Here is a 19,445-nt window from a genome sequence, read left to right as displayed (position 1 = left end):
TAGTCTTTTTACATAGTGGGTGACTTCCATCAGAGTCCGTGTGTGTGTGTGTGTGTGTGTGTGTGTGTGTGTGTGTATACACATACACATAGATTTATTTTATGGTCTTAGAAATTGAATGCATGTTAGGGAAGTACTTTATCAATGAGCTACATCCCTAATTTCTTTTAATTTTTTATTTCAAGACAGGTCTTGCTAAGTTGCTGAGGCTGGCCTCAAACTTGTGATATTCCTGCCTCAGCCTCTTGAGTTGCTAGATTTAAACAGTGCAGGCTACCTCTTTTTTTTTTTTTTGGTGCTGGGGATTGAACCTAGGGCTTTGTGCATGCAAGGCAAGCACTCTACCAACTGCCAACTGAGCTATATCCCCAGGCCCTACCTCAAATTTTTAAAGGCTCTAACATAAAAATGATTTTGTTCAAAGTTTAACTTATAGGTTTGGATAAATTTGAACTGCTCTCCTCACATAGAGAAATGTCATTTTAAAATTCATTATAATACTTAATGTTTGATGTTACTCTTATTGCTACTTTTATGGTAGTAAGTATATGTGCTGGTACAAAGCAAAATTATAACATTTTAATAATGTCTGTAATTTGCATAGTGTTAACCATATGTTAGATTCTTTAAGTGCTTTCTGTTACTTATTTCTATTATGAATCTAGAAATGTGTGTATTATTATTCACTTTCCTAAATGAACACACTGAAGCTTGGAGAAGAATGGATCTAGGACTGAAGAGTATTTCTGTTGCCTTGAAAGACCAGATTTAACAGCAAGATGTTATTTCTTTTGTTTGGTATTTATTAATGATTGATTGATTAATCCTGGAGCTTTATGCATGATAGGTAATTGCTCTATCACTGAGTAACAGCTGTAGCCCTACTTGGTATTTTTTAAAATGCTATGCTAAGGGGCTGGGTATGTGGCTCAAGGGGTAACGCACTCACCTGGCATGCGCGGGGCGCTGGGTTTAATTCCCAGCACCACATAAAATAAATATTAAAAAATTCTCTCTCTTTAAAAAAAAAAAATGCTATGCTAAAAAGAGATATATCCAGGCCAGCTATGGGTTCTCTTCAGTGAACTCTAGTTACGTAAGAACCGAGCGTGACATAGCTCCTAGCACATTGAACAGTACTGATCACTATGCCAGAAGAAGAGAACACTAGAAAGCCTTACACCAATAATTAAGTGCTGCAGTTCAGAAATACACATCATTTCTTTTCACAGCTCTTTGATTGGTACTAGTCAGTGTCCCCACCCATTCACAAGTATGTCAGGAATTGCAATCCAATAAATGTCAGGGAGACAGAGATATTTAATGAGTTAAATATTTAACGACTGTTAACTACATATAATTTCAACTAATGGCTGGTATCTTACAAGATCTTAATATTGTCTCCAACAGTGCCAGAGATCACATCCAGAGAAAGAACACTCAGAAAAAGAAGAGTCATTATTTAAAAAAAAATAAAATAAAAAATTGTCAATTGGCCTTTATTTATTCATTTATCTATTTGTATGTGGTGCTGAGAACCAAACCCAGTGTCTCACACATGCTAGTGTTCTACCACTGAGCTACAATCCCAGCCCAAGGGTTATTATTCTTAACAGCAAGGAAAATTTCCCTAGAAGCCCCTAATAGACTTCACTCACTTAGTATTGTCCAGAACTGAACCATATGTCCATTCTTAACCAATTGCTGGCAAGAGGAAAGAGATGATGATGATGAAGATTATTCGGGTAGGCAGTTCAGAGGACTGAACTCAGAGGTACTCTTCCACTAAACTACCAGCCATTTTTAAGATCTTTTATTTAGAGACAGGGTCTCACCAAATTGCCCAGGCTCTCAATTAGCTGTGATTACAGGCATACACCACTATGCCTGGCTCTGAGAAATGAGATTATTATGGTTAGCTCAGTCCAGGAGATCTACCTTCTAGAGCCAGGATTGAGTCACTTTTCCCTGAAGCTCATGGCTGGATTTATGTTAAGTGTAGAAAAAGATGTTAAAATATATTTCTCTGGTACTTTCTAGTGAGCCAAATCCATAAAGGAAAGATACATCAATCCTGTCAATAACAAAGGTTGAAACCAAGATGAGAAAGTAGAGAAAATGAATGTAGGCAGGAATTCAATGGGATTTGCTACAAAAAGCTAACCTAGAGGGATAGAGTGATCAATAAGAAATATTATACAGTCTGATATAATGACTCACACCTATAATTCCAGATTCTTGGGAAGATGAGGCAGGAAAATCACAAATCCAAGGCCAAGCTTCAGCAACTTAGTGAGACTCTGTCTCAAAATAAAAAAATTTAAAAAGGGCTGGGGATATAGTTCAGTGGTAGTTCAATCCCCAGTATTGATAGAAAAAATTACACAATGGGGGCTGGAGGTTTATGTCAATGGTAGATCATGTGCTTTATGTATACAAGATCCTGGGCTCAATCCCCAATACTGTAAAGCCAAACAAAATAAAAACCAAAAGGGAAGAACTGAGAAATGAAATTGATCAAATCATGATATGTATATATACAAATATATCATACCGATTCCCACCTTCATGTATATCTATAAAGAACCAATTAAAAATGAATAAATGGAAGGAAGACCAGTAGAGTAGGAGAAGGGGACTAAGAGTAGTAGGAGGGGAAGGAATTAGTGAGGACTGAAATAGAGCAAACGATATTCAATGTATGTATAATATGTCAAAATAAACCCTACTATTATGTATAACTATAATGCACTAATAAAAACATTAAAAAAATCAACCTAAGGTCTAGTTCTGACATATAATTTGATTAGAGTTATGCAACTAGTGTTCAAACCAGATGTTAAACCAAAGCAATCTGGTTCCAAAGTTTGGATTCCTTTTTCTTTGCAGTACAGGTGATTGAACCCAGTGGGGCTCTACCACTGATCTACAATACAGCCCTTTTTATGTGGAACAGCATCTTGTTAAGTTGTCCAGATGTAGCTCAGTGGTAGAATGCTTGCCTAGCAAAAGTGCAAACTCTGGGTTCAATTCCCAGCACCACCTCCCCTAAAAAAGAACTTGGACATAGTACCTTTGATATTTTAATCTTTTTTGGGGTAGGGATGTTGGTGATTAAACACAGGGTCTCCCACATGCTAAAAAGCACTTTACCACTGAGTAACATTCCCAGTCCCTAAACTTTCAAAATTTTGTAGCCTCTTGCAAATAATACTTCTACTTCATAAAAATCAGTAACAAATAGCTGGGCTCAATGACTCATACCTATCATCTCAGATACTCCAGAGGCTGAGGCGGGAAGATCACAAGTTCCAGGTCAGCCTGGCAATTTAGCAAGACCCTGTCTTAAAATAAAAAAGGGCTGGGGATAAACTCAGTTGTAAAGTGTCTGTGTTCAATCCCCAGTACCCAGGAGGGGAAAAAAAAGAATTTCATGTTTTCACCATAATGTTTGAGATGAAGGATTTTTAACCTGATTTAAATATTACACGTTCTGTGCATGTATTGAAACACCATTTTACCCCATTAATATGTACAATTTTGTTTTATATATCAGTTAAAAATAATTTTCACCAGAGGGGAGGCCAAAGCAGGAGGATCACAAATTCCAGGACAGCCTCAGCTACTTATCAAGACTGTCTCAAAATAAAAAATAGAAGTGGCTGGGAAGTATCTCAGTAGTAGGGTGCCCTGGTTCAAACATCAGTATAGTGAAAAAAAATTTTTTTAAATAATAAAAGAACAATTACAGCCACATTATTATTCTTATGTAAATAATATGGAATTTAGTCTGCCATCTAGTTGATAAGGCAGTAGTTTTTTTTTTCTATTTTTATTTTTTTTTCTAATGAGGTAAAAAATATTTTGTTGGTTGAAGTAGATTAGTTACCTAATGAAAGCAGTTTTCATACTACTTATTGTTTATATTCTTTTTTTTTTCTTCAGTCACTAAAAGCCATTTACTGAGATATGTACAATTTGGATTTTTAATTTTGTGCAGCTACAATAATATTTATGATGCTTTCATGAACAAAAGTATATTACAAAAACAGATATATTTCACTATACCTTAATAAAAATGGACATGTGCATGTATCATTATTTAAATGTTTATTTTCACCTCTGAGTATATTTTACCAATTTTATTATAAAATAAATCATATAAGATTTATTAATTTATGTTTATTTGTTTATACCATATTTGGTTATTATGTTATTATTATATACATATTGCTGGTTAATACATTCTTTTTTTTTTAATTTTTTTAAAAATTTTTTATTGTTGGTTGTTCAAACCATTACATAGTTCTTGACATATCATATTTCACACTTTGATTCAAGTGGGTTATGAACTCCCATTTTTACCCCGTATACAGATTGCAGAATCATATCAGTTACACATCCATTGATTTACATGTTGCCATACTAGTGTCTGTTGTATTCTTTAAGTCTCTAGCTCATTTTCTATTGGAAAGTACATAATATTTTATTAATTAATGGATGAACAGAAAAATAGAGTACTGCATTCGATCATTCTGGTTTGAGACTGAAGATTCTATGCTGTTAATATTTTCAATATCCTTGTAGATTTCAAAGTAGAAACATTTTTATTGCTTTTAGTAATTTAAAAATGTAGTATATGGGTGTTCTTACAATGCAGTCAAACAGTAATAGAAATATACACAGTAGAAAGTTAAAGACTCTATAATTCCATTCCTATATAACCAACTGCAGAAGACAGGGAAAGATGTAGTCATAAGAAGAAATGTAATAAATACATGAAATGTAAACTATTTATATGGTAATAAAAAACCCAAATAGTAAATATGGATTTAACCAAATACTTTAACATAGCCATACTGGGAAAATAGAAGAGAGACAGAGGGAGATATAACAGATTGAAAAAAGTCCTCCCTTATCCCTCTATGAATTAAGTGACAGAAATATATGCATTTTTTAAGCAATATGTACATACATATGAAAAGAAATAGTCAATGAAGTTATAAGTAGTTGCTTGTGGGGAACAGAATCTGGTCCTACAGGAAGGGCAGACAAATAGCTTCTGTGTTTGGGTATAAGATTTTGAGAGCTACTTCATATTTTATGGGTATAACAACACTCAGATTGAGATTAAGTTAAAAGAAAAATAAGATGATAAAGCACCCATATTTAGAGACAAAATTCTCTTGAAAAGTTTATTTAACATTCCTAATAATAAACCATTCAACTTTCCAGTCTGTAAGAAGTTTTGTTTTGAGATTAAATTTATTTGCAAACCCTCATGTAATCCAATTGGATATGAATAAAGTTTTTAATATCAAGTTTTTAAATAGGTCATTTGAATATCTGCCTTTTCCCATGGGATAACAATAATATTACTATCATATTTTTCTTATTTTTATTACAATTAGTTCTTTACAAGATTATTACTAACAAATCCTGATTTTTAGTACAGGTTGAGAATTCCTTATCAAAAATGCTTGAGCCCACAAGTATTTTGGAATATTTATACATATATAATGAGATATTTTAGGGATGAGACCTAAGTCTAAATTCACTGATGTTTCCTATATTTTTACACATAACCTGAAGGTAATTTTATACATTTTTATTTTAAAAAAAATTTATTTTTTGCAGTACTGGGATTTGAGCCCAGAAGCTCTCTACCACTGAAACTATATTCCCTTTATATTTTTTTTTTATCTTGAAAATAGAGTTTTGCTAGTTGATTAATTGTTCTGGAACTTGTGATCCTTCTCCCTCAGTCTCCCAAGTGACTGGGATAATAGGTATTTGCCACCACACATGGCTTATGCATATATTTAATAAAGTGGATGAAACAAAATTTTATGGTATGGAATTTTCCACCTCAGGTGGCATATTGGTGCTCAAAGTTTTGGATTTTGGGGTATTTTGAATTATTTTGGACTTTTGAATTAAGGATGCTCAACCTGTACTTTGCTAAGGCAAAAGAGAAACATGATGCTTTAAAATTATTTTTAAATTTCCTATGAACTATTTTATAGTACAAAACTATTTGATATTAAGTATTCTTATGTTCAAATACTAAAAGTAATCTTTACTTCCCAAATTAAGTTTATACTCCAAGATTTTATTTTTAAAATATTTACATAATAAATACAATTTTAATCACTAAGTTCTTCTTCATCACTGAAATATGTACTTTTCTTTATCCTTGGGCGTCTTGAATCATCTGATGTTGAAGGACCCCCTGCACTGGGTTTCCATTTGTTTTGTTCTTCTTCAATTTTGGCTTGCTGTAATGTGATTCAGAAAAGAAATAAAACCAGCATTTTGTCTAATGTTATTCATGGTGCATTAATTTGAACATGGCAAAAATGCAACACAAAAGACACCACTTTCCACCCTTCCAGGTCATGAAGATAGTAAGATATTCCTCCCAACCCTCATACTTTGTCTCAATTACAATATTCCTCAAAATCATCCTAGGTTATTTCTTTCTCTCTTTTTTTTGGTTCTGGGGATTGAACTCAGGGGCACTTAACCACTGAGCTACATCCCCAGCCCTTTTTTGTATTTTATTTAGAAAGAGGGTTTCACTTGAGTTGCTTAGTGCCTTGCTAAGTTGCTAAGATTGGCCTTGCTTTTTTTTTGGTACCAGGGATTGAACCCAGGGGCACTGAACCATTGAACCACATCCCCAGCCCTTTTTATATTTTATTTAGAGATAGGATCTTGCTGAGTTGCTCAGGGCCTCCCTAAATTGCTGAGGCTGGCTCTGAACTCATAATCCTCCTGCCTCAGCCTCCTGAGCTGCTGGGATATAGGCATGTGCCATTGTGCCTGGCTTTCCTAGGTAATCTCTGAAAACTCTTTTTGGTTGAGCTAAACTCACTTTAATCAAATAATTCTGCTCAATTCTATAATGAAAATAGGAAACTAAAAATGTTTCAATGTTTTTCTTAAAATTTAGAAAGAATAAATGGGAACTTTTCATTCCCATTTGTTAGAGGAACATTCTGTAATCTCAAATTTAGGAGGTGAAGGGGAAAGATAGAGGCTTCCGTGAGGAGACAGTCAATAAAGTGAGTAAGGGCTGCTAGGTGTGGAGGCTGCACACCTATAATCTCTGTGACTGGTGTGGCTGCGGCAGGAGAATCCCAATTTTGAGGTCAGCCTGGGAAATTTAGCAAGACCTGACTCAAAATAAAAAATAGAAAGGGATAGGACTGTAGCTCAGTGGTAAAGTGCTCCTGGGTTCAATTTAGCACCAAAAAAAGAAAAGAAAAGAGAAAAAGCAAGCAAGGATTATAAATCTTTGTAACATGGTACTTTAAAAAAAAAATATTTAGTACCTGAAATGCAATGGCCTGACTGAGACTGTCAAGAGCAGGATCTTCCCCTTCATCTTCACTTTCTTCTACTTCCTCACTAAATTATTAAAGAGAGAGAGAAGGGTGTGTGTGGCGGGGAGATCAGCATGCAATTAATCAACAGTAAAAAGACAAATCAACACACTAAGGTCATAATAGATATACATACATTTCTTCTTCTGGTTCAGGAATTTTCTTTTTTTTCTTTTTTTCTTTCTTCTTTGGAGGCTCCCGTTCTCCAAGCATATTTTTAGGACAGGCATAACTTAAGTGTCCACTTTCCTTTTAATTCACATTAAAAAGAGGAAAAATACTATATTTGTTATTAACAGAACCTGCCAGGGACCTTATGACTGAAAGGTTTTAGAATTAAAAAAAAAATCTTCACACTGGGAATACACAAAAGAAAATGACTTTTAAACAATAGTTTATCTAGCATGAGCAAAGTCTATGGGTTCATTTCCCAGCACTGCAAAGAAAGGAAAATTTTGTCTTCTTCATTTTTCTTTTTAACTGCTTTCATATCTACACTATACCTGCACTGTCCAATTATAGTAGACACTAGCTCCATGTGCCTACTATGAGCATGTCTGAATTGATATATACTAAAGGGAAAAGGCACACTTTGAAGACTTATGAAAAAAGACTATACAAATCTTAATTTAAAAAACCAGTAGGTGGCTGGTGTTGTGGCTCAGAGGTAGAGTGCTTGCCTAGCATATGTGAGGCACAATCCTGTGCACCACATAAAAATAAAATAAAGGTATTGTGTCCACCTAAAACTAAAAAATAAATGTTAAAAAACAAAAAAACTAAAACCGCCCCAAAAACCAATGGGCATGGGCTGGGACTGTAGCTCAGTGCATTTGTCTAACATGCGTGAGGCACTGGTTTCAATCCTCAGCACCACATAAAAAAATAAATAAAATAAAAGCATGCTGTCCATCTACAACTATAAAAGAAATTAAAAAACAAAACAAAACAAAAAAACAAAAACCAATGGGCTGCAGATGTAGCTCAGCTGTACAGAAAATGCCTAGCAAACGTGAAGTGTTGGGTTCATTCCCCATCACTGCAAAATAAGTAAATAAGTAAATATATAAATAAAATGGCTGATATTATAGTCCTATTTAATAGGACTACATTTACCTACAGAAGCACTTCCCAAACTGTTCTGGGATAATGGTATACCAACAAATTTTAACATGTCCCATTGGAAAAAAAAAAAAAAAAAGGCTTAACATTGAAATAACTTTGAGAAAAAAAGGAGGAATAAATGTAAACCAATTTTGTGGGAAATTAAAGGATGTATAAAAATTTACAAAGTATAATACAATAAATCTATGGATCCACAGGCCAGATTCATTCAAAGTTTCTCAGTAATTTAATATTTACTGTGAACATGAAAAATGATATATTCTATTATACACATAACTATCTCTACTCCTTTTAAAAGTTTATTTTTTATTTTTATTTATTTATTTGCTTTTGGTGGTAGGGACCAAACCCCCAGGACCTTATGCATGTTAGTACTCCTTTTAAAACAAAACTTAGGACTTTGGAAAAGCATCTTCAAAACATTCACTTAAAAGGGTTTAAAATCATAGAGATTGACAGAATTCGTATGCATCCATGCCACTGTTTGCTTCCTCTTTCTATTCATTCATCCATCTGTCTATATATCGTTCTTTGATGGGGAAGGGGAATAGGGAGTGGCAGTGAGAGAAAGGAGCCCAAGCCATTTCTTTGAATTGTTCATGTGATTTTGTAGCTAGGACATTGTCTCTTGAGTAATTTTCTCTCTAGTTCCCCATTAATACTTCAGGATTCAGTTTAAGTATTTTATACTGTCATTTAAGTATTTATAGCATCTTTTAGAAACAGACAGATATGAGATCCAGACTGAAATTTTCTTAGGGGTCTTATACAAAATTGTTCTATGGCTATCTCTCTCCTAATCACCAAAATGTTATATGGATGACAGTAGATCATGAATAGACTCAAGACAAGAAAATGTGGGGGTAGTTTGATTACAAAACATTAGCCATATAATGGGGAAAAAATCCTTTTCAAAACATGTCTGCATTCCCAGCTGAGGCAGGAAGATCTCTTGAGTTTGAAAGTTCAATCCAGCCTAGGCCACAGAGTGACATTTTCAATAACAACTTTTAGAAGCTGGTTTTAGCCAGTCAGAAGTTCTTTTTTTTCCCCTTAGGACTGAACCCAGGGACATTCCATTACTGAGCTATATTCCCAGCCCTTAAAGTTGCTCAGGTTGGCCTAGAACTTGTGATCCTCCTGCCTCAACTTCCCAAGTAGCAGGGATTATAGAAGTGAGGCACTGTGTATGGCTGCCAGCCCATGGCCTAGGCTGGTCTTGAACTTTCAAACTCAAGAGATCTTCCTGCCTCAGCCTCCCAAATAACTGGGAATGCAGACATGCTCCACCAAACCCACTGTTCTGAAAATTTTTTTTTCCCCATTATATGGCTAATGTTTTTAACCAAACTACCCCCACATTTTCTTGTCTGGCAAGACAAGAAACTAGCTTCTAAAAGTTGTTTTACTTAGAGACTTCAGACTCATCTAAGTAAATTTAATTTAAATGTAGTATTTAAAGATAACTGTGATTGGATAATACACAGTGATAATTTCTCCAGTTTCTACCTTTTTGAAATTGTTTTCTAAAAAGTGTTAGACTGTTATATCTCATGATTTTAGTTCTGAGGAACACCAATAAAAGACTATTGTGGAAAATACTTCAGAGTAACCTACAATGATTTCATTAAATTTTAGGTTTACTCACCCCACATTCATAACACTTAGATTTATCAAAGTAGTTTCGCCTCCTGATGAACTCCGCTGCTCTTCCATTGTCAATAGCAATGCTTGCCTTTATCACTCTACCAAACAACTAAACAGACAAAAATGTAAATGCAGAAGGATGTATTTCACAGAAACCTAAACTAGTTATTTGATCTTATTTCTTCGAAACCTCAATTCCATTTATATTTTGGATGATTTTAGCAATTGCCCTACTTTGATTGATGAAGTCTACCCCATGGTATTTTTCTTAGATTCTACCAATGTTTTGGGAGCCCAGTATATCTCTGTCATCCCCATTAGATGCTCTCTGAATCTGTGGATACTCATTAACTGTATTTCCCATATTTCCCCATATTTTTTGGGTTATAAACCTTGGTGAGAATGTTTAGCTTACCTGTTTGTTGTTTATTGCCCTTGTGCAGTTTTGTGCAGAGTCTTTATCCAAAAATAAAATAAATGCAACCCCTTTACTTTTCCTGGTATCTTTGTCTTTCATTATAGTAACCCTTAAAGCATAAACAAAGAGCCAGTTAAAAATGAGGCAACGATAAATTTAAAAAATATGAATATTTAGAAAACTCGAATTTTAAAAAATGGTTATGTAATAAAACATTTACAAAGTAAGAGAAATCAATACATTTATAAAACCAGCTATCTCTTCAAAGTCAAGGGTATCAAGAATGGAAATGACAAAGTGAAAGTGACTTATAAGTGAGCACAGATTTGTGAGTTAGTCTCTGTGTCCTCTATTCTGTACCATTGGTCTACCAATCTGTTTTGGTGCCAATACTATGCTGTTTTTATTACTATTGCTCTGTAGTATAGTTTAAGGTCTGGTATGGTGATGCCACCTGCTTTACTCTTCCTGCTAAGGATTGCTTTAGCTATTCTGGGTTTCTTATTTTTCCAGATGATTGCTTTTTCTATTTCTATGAGAACCTGAAGAGACACTTCTCAAAAGATGATGTACAACCAATCAACAAATACATGAAAAAATGTTCATCATCACTAGCAATTAGAGAAATGCAAATTAAAAGCAATCTAAGATTTCATCTCACTCCAGTCAGAATGGCAACTATTATACATACAAACAACAATAAGTGTTGGCGAGGATGAGGGGAAAAAGTACACTTGTACACTGCTGGTGGGACTGCAAATTGGTATAGCCAATATGGAAAGCAGTATAAAGATTTCTTGGAAAATTGGGAATGGAACCACTATTTATTTATTTTTATTTTATTTTTTATTGGTTGTTCAAAACATTACAAAACTCTTGACATATCATATTTCATACATTAGATTCAAGTGGGTTATGAACTCCCATTTTTACCCCAAATACAGATTGCAGAATCACATCGGTTACACATCCACATTTTTACATAATGCCATATTAGTAACTGTTGTATTCTGCTACCTTTCCTATCCTCTACCATCCCCTCTCCTCTCCTCTCCCATCTTCTCTCTCTACCCCATCTACTGTAATTCATTTCTCTCCTTGTTTTTTTTTTTCCCATTCCCCTCATAACCTCTTATATGTAATTTTGTATAACAATGAGGGTCTCCTTCCATTTTCATGCAATTTCCCTTTTCTCTACCTTTCCCTCCCACCTCATGTCTCTGTTTAATGTTAATCTTTTCCTCCTGCTCTTCCTCCCTGCTCTGTTCTTAGTTGCTCTCATTATATCAAAGAAGACATTTGGCATTTGTTTTTTAGGGATTGGCTAGCTTCACTTAGCATAATCTGCTCTAGTGCCATCCATTTCCCTGCAAATTCCATGATTTTGTCATTTTTTAGTGCTGCCTAATACTCCATTGTGTATAAATGCCACATTTTTTTTTTTTATCCATTCATCTATTGAAGGGCATCTGGGTTGGTTCCACAGTCTAGCTATTGTGAATTGTGCTGCTATGAACATCGATGTGGCAGTATCCCTGTAGTATGCTCTTTTAAGGTCTTCAGGGAATAGTCCGAGAAGGGCAATAGCTGGGTCAAATGGTGTGGAACCACTATTTAACCCAGCTGTCCCTCTCCTTCATCTATACCCAAAGGACTCAAAAACCGCATACTATAGGGACACAGCCATATCAATGTTTATAGCAACACAATTCACAATAGCTAAACTGTGGAACCAACCTAGATGCCCTTCAATAGATTAATGGATAAAAAAATGTGGCATGTATATACAATGGAATAATACTTAGTAATAAAAAGAATAAACTCATGGCATTTTCAAGTAAATGGATGGAGTTAGAGAAGATAATGCTAAGTGAAGTTAGCCAATCCCAAAATACCAAATGCTGAATGTTTTCTCTGATATAAGGAGGCTGGTTCATAGTCGGGTAGGGAGAGAGAGCATGGGAAGAATAGACAAACTCTAGATAGGGCAGAGGGGCTGGAGGGAAAGGGAGGGGGCATGGGATTATTAATGATAGTGGAATGTGATGATCTTTACTATCCAAAGTACATGTATGAAGACATGAATTGGTATGAATATACTACGTATACAACCAGAGATATGAAAAATTGTGCTCTATATATGTAATAAGAATTTTAATGCATTCTGCTGTCATATATAAATTAAAAAATTTACATAAAAAAGACTGGTCTCCATAAATTTGTTTTCGTTACTTTTGTGACTGAGAATAAAATCAACCTGATCTAGAACAAAGAGAATTACATTTATTTGGGGCTAGGTAGGATTATAATCCAGAAAAAAACAGATTCAAGCAGTCTTGAAAATGTGCTACAAGGTTTTACAAAGTGGCAGCTAAATTTTTCTACAAAGGGTTTGGAAATCACATCACTTGTTATGAATTATGATCAGTGAGGGCAGAAGTTCAGCTGTTTTGCAAGAAAGGAACTGGGTGCAGTTTCAGTCTCTGGGTGGTTTTGGGGAAAAGGTCCCTTTATAGAAAGCAGTCAGTGGTGTTTAACAAAAAGGTCAGCTCTCATGGGGTATGAAGATGGATCTTCTTGTAGCCCATTTCAAAGGTTCAGCTGCAAAGCTGTCTGAGATCTGATTAACAATGATCTTCTGACTCCATCTGAAGTACCCTGAGACAATGCTGCTCCATTTCGTTTTGTTCCTTTACAACTCTAATCCAAATCTCTACACTGAAGCCAAAATAAGCTTTTAAAAAGTTTTAGAATCCATACTGGGTGTAGTGACTCCTTCCTATAATTCCAGCAACTTTGGGCTCCGAGGCAAGAGGATTACAAGTTTGAGGCCAGCCTTAGCAGTTTAACAAGACCCTGCTCAAAATGAAAAAATACAACCGAAAAAGGGAAAAGAAATAAAAAGAAAAAATAAAATTTGGGCAGCCAGGGATGTAGTAGTTCAGTAGTAAAGCACATAGCCCTGGGTTTAATCCTCAGTACCACCCTTCCCTCAAAAAATGGAGGAAAAAAAAGAGCCTTCTTCAATGATTCCTAGTGTTTTCAGAATGAAAAACAAACAAGATTAGGAACCAATGCGCATCTAGATCCATCTTTTCTCTCCCTTAACTTATTCATCTCCAGTCACAGGGGCCTTCTTTGTTTTGTTTTGTTTTCATGGTAATGAAGATTGAACCCAAGGGTGGTCTACCACTTAAGTCTGGTTTTGAATTTGAGATCTTCCAGTCTTAGCTGAGATTACAGGGTACACCACCATGCCTGGTCTTTGTTTCTTTGTTTCATTTTATTTTCTCTTGCCACAAGGCCTGTAGTACAAGCTATTCCCTGTACATCCCCCACCCCTTTTTTTGCTGTGCTAGGAATTGAACTCAGGGCCTCACACATACTAGGCAAATGCTTTATCACTGAATAAAATCAACCTGAACTAGAACATCCCCAGTCCCCATCCTCCCATTCTTTTTGCCTACTTAGCTCTTACTTACCTGCAGGTTTTTTTTTTTTTTTTTAAAGTACTAGAGATTGAATCCACAGGCACTCTATTACCGAGCTACATCCCCAGCTCTTTTTTATTTTGTAGCAGGGCCTTGATAAATTCTCAATGCTTGAAGTTGCAATCCTCCTGCCTTAGTCTCCTAAATTCCTGGGATTATAGGTAAGTGCCACTGACCCAACCCAGAAGTATTTTTTTGATGATTTGTAGTAGCAAAGTTAGTTTTAACAAAGTTAAAAATCTCAAGATACAAATGAACTTCAAGTGTTTAATATCCATTTATGGAAAACCAGAGAAAGAAACTTAGGATATAATGTCAAGTAAAAAAACAAAATTGCATGTATGGAATTGTTTAAAAAAGTTGTCTACATATTTATGTACATACAACAACAACTGAAATATACATAAAATGTTAATATTTATTCATCTGATTATATCAAGTATCTCTTAAGGTGAATACTTACTTCACAACTTTGCCATACTTGGAAAATATCTGAAACAAAAGATCACATAAAAATTTATAATTTAAAATCATAAACACCGAATTTTCAGGTTGTAAACCTTTGTTATGGTTTATAAAGAAATTTTAGCCTTCCATCTATAAAACAGGTTCTACAAGAAATATTTTCTATGTGACCAGAAAAATTTTTTTTTACTATTTATTTTTTAGTTGTAGTTGGACACAATACCTTCATTTTATTTATTGTTTTATGTGGTGCTGAGGATGGAACCCAGGGCCTTGTGTAGGCGAATGCTCTACCGCTGAGCCACTACCCCAGCCCCCAGAACAAAATTCTTCTTGTCATTGGAATCACATGTATCTGCCTCTGTTCCTGAATTTCTTTCTTTTTTTTTTTTTTTTAATATTTATTTATTTTTTAGTTTTCGGCAGAAATAACATCTTTGTTTGTATGTGGTGCTGAGGATCGAACCCAGGTCGCACGCATGCCAGGCGAGCGCACTACCGCTTGAGCCACATCCTCAGCCCTGTTCCTGAATTTCTGATAACGGAGAGAAAAAAACACTTATCTGGGCACAGTGGCACATACCTGTAACACCAGCTATAGGTGAGGTTAAGGCAAGAGGACCACAAATTTGAGGTCAGGCTCAGCAACTTAGCAAGAACTTAACAATAACCTTTCTCAAAATAAAAAATAAAAAGGGGGCTGGGGTCGTGGCTATGGGGTGGAGCACTTGCCTGGCACCTGTGGGGCCCTGAGTTCGATCCTCAGCACCACATAAAAACAAATAGAAGAAAAATAAAGGTATTGTGTCCAACTACAGCTAAAAAAAAAAAAAAAATGGCTGGCGGGGTAGGTAGTGGTAGAGTATCCCTGGATTCAATCCCCAGTATGGCAAAACAAATAAAGAGACACTTTACACGTGTGATAGATCTAAGGCAGGTACACCGGACAGCTGCTGTTTTCTTATGGTATATTCTTGGCAACTATCAACTCCACCATAGCTTCAGCTAAACCAAATATCAATGTTGTGGAACATCACTTTTTGTATTCTACACCTACAGTCTAAGCAATAACTGTTTAAGAAGACTGCTTATAAAACAAAAACTTCAACAAAGAAAAATCCATTTCCATAGATCTCCATTCTCTGTCCATCATTAATATGTAGTACTTTATAGTTGGCCCTTTCTTCCCTTTTAGTTCTATATCTTCAGCTAGTACCTATAAACTTCTAAGTACTCTCTTCCCCTTTTTCAGTACTGGAATTGAACCCAGATCCCTGTGCATGCTAGCCAAATGTTCTACCATTGAACTGTATTCACAGTCCTTATTTTATTTTGAGATGGTATTTCACTAAATTGCGTAGGCTGGTCTCAAACTTGCAATCCTCCTACTTCAGTCTCCTGAGTGGCTGGGATTTTAGGCATGTTCCATCACACCCAGCTAGTTCCTACTTCTTACACAATGGGCTGGGGATGTAGCTCAGTGGCACAGTATTTGCCTAGCATGTGTGAGGTCATGTGTGAGGCTCTGAGTTCAACCCTCAGCACTGCAAACAAACTAAAAAACCACTTATATAATGTATTTTAGAAAACAATTTTAGAATATGTTAATACATGCTGTTGAGAGCCACAGTTTAGTCGGAATGACCCCTGGCATTTTGCCAGAGGGTATGGTTGAAAAGTGACCCTGCTCTGGGAATAAGGCGGCTCCGGGGATTAGGGCGGATCCTGCTGGGAATAGGGCGGCTCTGGGATTAGCCTGCTACTTTGGAGTTCCCATTGAGTTCTCGCGGGGTTCCAAGAGAAATGGCGCGCGGAGCCCGGTGGAGGGAGTGTGTTCCCGGGAAGTGTGTGTAGAGTGCCGGTGAGAGTTGGGGAATAAAGAGTTGCTGTTTGAACCTACAAGGCTGTGTGGCGGCTCGGTTATTTTGTGTCCAGCCAGACTGCAGCAACATGCAACCAATAATTATGAAATTTTGAGTTCTATGATTAGTTCAGTAATGCTGCAATGCAGTGTAACTGGATTCCAGTGTTAGCAACATCAGATTCTGAGGCCAGTACACTTTTCTATATAACATTTTTTAATAGCTTCTAATTTCACTCAGATTGAAAGCTGGGCTCTTTAGAATAATCTGTATAGGCCCTAAAAGGCATCCCTAGAATGGGTTTACCTCTGATTACCCTTCCTCTTTTGAAATACTTTTCACCTAGACATCTGCCTCTTCATTGATTCAGTGTTTTATTTGAAAGTTACCTTCTCAATAAGGGTATTCTAACCACCCTATCTAAAATTTCACCTTCATTACCAACTTAACATTTAATAGCCCTCCTTCCCATGCCTTTTCTCCTTAGCAACCAACATTTTAACATCTCCCTTAGTATCTAACTTTTTCATACTGCACAGTCTGTTTTTCTTGTTATCCTGAATCATGAATTCAAGTCTTTTTGTTCACTGATATGTCTCTATTACAATCTTTAAGAGTACTCAGCATATATTAAGCATTCAACACACTGTCCATTTTGTTATAGAGAAGCTAAAGCTAATTTTCCCCTATGTTCTTTGAAACTCAAGCTATCTTAATTAATTAAGTATCATGAATCACATATTGAAAGGAAGGATGTGAATTCTTTCTTCAAGTGTGCCCTATTTTCTTTACTACTTTGGGTAAATGTTCAGAAAACAGGGCACACTTAAAGGATTTACATCCTTCCTTTCAATTCCTCTCAACCACCCATGTGCAGGAAAAATAAAGTGGGAAATTTTGTTCTCTATAAGGTAAAGAAGTGAAAGAATATACTAGAAGGGATATTCCCCCCGCCCCATCTCAATCACCCTTATTCTGAACTGAAAACAACATGTATTAAACTGTTAAACATTCTGCTTATATGTGAATGTTATGAATACTCGCAAAACCTGAGAGTTAGGAAAGGGATATTTGCTCTTACCAGCCCTTTACTCCAAAACCTCATCTCCATTACCAGTTAGTTTCAAAAGCCAAGTAAGCAAGCAGTAAAAACTGGCCTATCACAAACTGCTCCTGCTTTGTAATGCTATTTTATCTTCTGTTTATAAAAAACTCATTGTTTTCTAAAAAAAGCATAGTAAATTCTCTTTGGAAATGATAACTAATTTTTTTTCACTTATTCATATTTTCAATAGATGTCTTTGGTATTAACGGTTTAAGTGCATTATAATGTTCTAATTAAGAATTTTGTCAGAGAAGCTGGGTGCAGTGGCACATGACTGTAATCCCAGTGGCTGGGAAGACTGAGGCAGGAGGATCAAAAGTTCAAAGCCAGCTTCAGCAATTTAGCAGGGCCCTAAGCAACTCAATGAGACCCTGTCTCTAAATAAAACACAAAAAAGGGCTGGGGATGTGACTTAGTGGTTAAGTGCCTGAGTTCAATTCCTGGTACGTATATAAGTAGATAAATAAAAAGATTTTTGTCAGAACTATTTGCTTAAAAGTACATCTGTATCTCAAATAGACAATTCAGTAGATAAATGCACTAATACTAAAACTTACCCGATATAAATCGTTGTTTGTCAGGGAGAAGGGCAAGTTGGATACATACACTGTGCTCTTACTTGGAGCTAAGCCACCACTCATTTCTAAAAAAGGAAAAAAAAAAAAAAAAAAAAAGCGACCTATAAGCAATGTAAACCAGGCATTCCTCATTCCAAGTAAAACCAAGTGTTGGCCACCACTAATTTAATTTACATGCCTTTCTTACAAACGTAAAAAGTCAGAGTCAGTGAGTCCAGCTGGATGAATTAAGGAATTCATTTCCCCAGCCACCACTTAAAGAGTTTTTAATATGGTCCTTCTTTCAAGTAAATTCTTTAATCTTTTAGTGCTGGACTGTGTATGAGAGGAGGGCTTTCCAAAAGATGAAAGCAAATCCTTGAGATCACCTTTTACTTCCCCTTAGGATAAAAGCAAGAAAGTACTTTCAAATAGGTAGTATACCTTGCCATTCACCTCAGAGAGTCTGGTGACTCATACAGAACCACTGCCACTAATTTTTTTTTTTTTTTTTGTAATACTTTGGGTACTTTTTTGGGGTTGTATTCATATCAAGAGGAAATTTTAGGCTCACTTTTTGACAATGTAAAATTATTTTTAACACTTAATTTTGCACTTTGTTGACAAATTATGAATTACAGCATTTTATGAGAGCTTCCAAGGTATAGTATTTTACATATACACGTTATGTTTAAGGTTACAAATATAACCTCTAATTAAGTTTCACAACTTATTTTACAAAGTCAGCAAATTACCCATGAAAATTATTTCGGGATTAACCAATTTTTTTCTTTAATTCTTTCTTTTTGGTATGGGGGATTGAACCCAGATCCTCAAGCTAAATTCACATTTTTGCACATGAAATCCATGTGTGCCATGTATTTGAGTTAACAGTATGAACTATCACAAACAGCAAAATACTGATTCTAATTTATGTCAACTTGCAAAGTATTGGAAAATTTGTTTATACTAGGTGTTTGGGGGAGAATTATTTAGAAAACTTTAGAAACTCAACATCAACAAGTCGCTTTTAAAAGTTCCTCATTTGAGCCCATTCATACATTAGACATTCTGGTAAGAAACTCGAGGCAGGCAAAGGTTGATGTTCAGCACTAAAACCGCGGTGGCGGGAGAGATGGCAAATCGTTTTGGCTACCGGGTAGGAGAAAAAGGCCGCAAGTGAGGAGGCGTTTACCTTCAGGTGGGGCGAGCCCGGGAGACCAGAGGACCACCAGCCTCGGCTCGGCTGGGGCTCAACCCCGACTCTTCCTCGCCGCGGGCAGCAGATTTGGCATCACCTGTTCCTGCAGGGGTCAGAGGAAAATACCGGGCGGTAGGGCCACCCGTACCCCTTCCCGGTTCGCCTTGGACCCGGGCCCCGGAGGCG

At 35.9% G+C, this 19,445-nt stretch overlaps 1 protein-coding gene across 2 annotated transcripts; it reads right to left on the bottom strand.

The window, feature by feature from the left end:
• Positions 1 to 5,181: 5,181 nt before the first annotated feature.
• On the bottom strand, positions 5,182 to 19,441 carry Zcrb1 (zinc finger CCHC-type and RNA binding motif containing 1). Of its 2 annotated transcripts, XM_027934169.2 has the most exons (8): positions 19,254 to 19,441; positions 18,059 to 18,144; positions 14,533 to 14,561; positions 10,576 to 10,687; positions 10,162 to 10,269; positions 7,525 to 7,637; positions 7,338 to 7,413; positions 5,182 to 6,278 (listed from the first exon to the last, which is right to left on the bottom strand). In XM_027934169.2, exons 2-8 carry the CDS (start codon positions 18,140 to 18,142, stop codon positions 6,147 to 6,149), a joined length of 654 nt encoding a protein of 217 aa, XP_027789970.1. In that variant the 5' UTR covers positions 18,143 to 18,144; positions 19,254 to 19,441; the 3' UTR covers positions 5,182 to 6,146. The 2 variants fall into 2 exon arrangements, with proteins under 2 accessions (XP_027789970.1, XP_027789971.1); XM_027934170.2 differs by lacking the exons at positions 14,533 to 14,561; positions 19,254 to 19,441.
• Positions 19,442 to 19,445: the final 4 nt, after the last annotated feature.

Source organism: Marmota flaviventris, chromosome 3 (assembly GCF_047511675.1).
Source record: "Marmota flaviventris isolate mMarFla1 chromosome 3, mMarFla1.hap1, whole genome shotgun sequence".
Classification (NCBI taxonomy): Eukaryota; Metazoa; Chordata; class Mammalia; order Rodentia; family Sciuridae; genus Marmota; species Marmota flaviventris.
Note: the sequence above shows the minus strand (reverse complement) of the source record. Positions and strands in the feature narration are given on the sequence as shown.

Bases quoted from the DNA above. Each gene is read 5' to 3' on its own strand.
- Zcrb1 (XM_027934169.2), bottom strand. From the start codon at position 18,142: ATGAGTGGTGGCTTAGCTCCAAGTAAGAGCACAGTGTATGTATCCAAC. The intron at 7,638-10,161 runs GTGAGTAAACCT...GTGAATTAAAAG, and splicing joins CTAAGTGTTATGAATGTGGG to GAAAGTGGACACTTAAGTTA. The intron at 6,279-7,337 runs GTACTAAATATT...ATCACATTACAG, and splicing joins GTCAGGCCATTGCATTTCAG to CAAGCCAAAATTGAAGAAGA.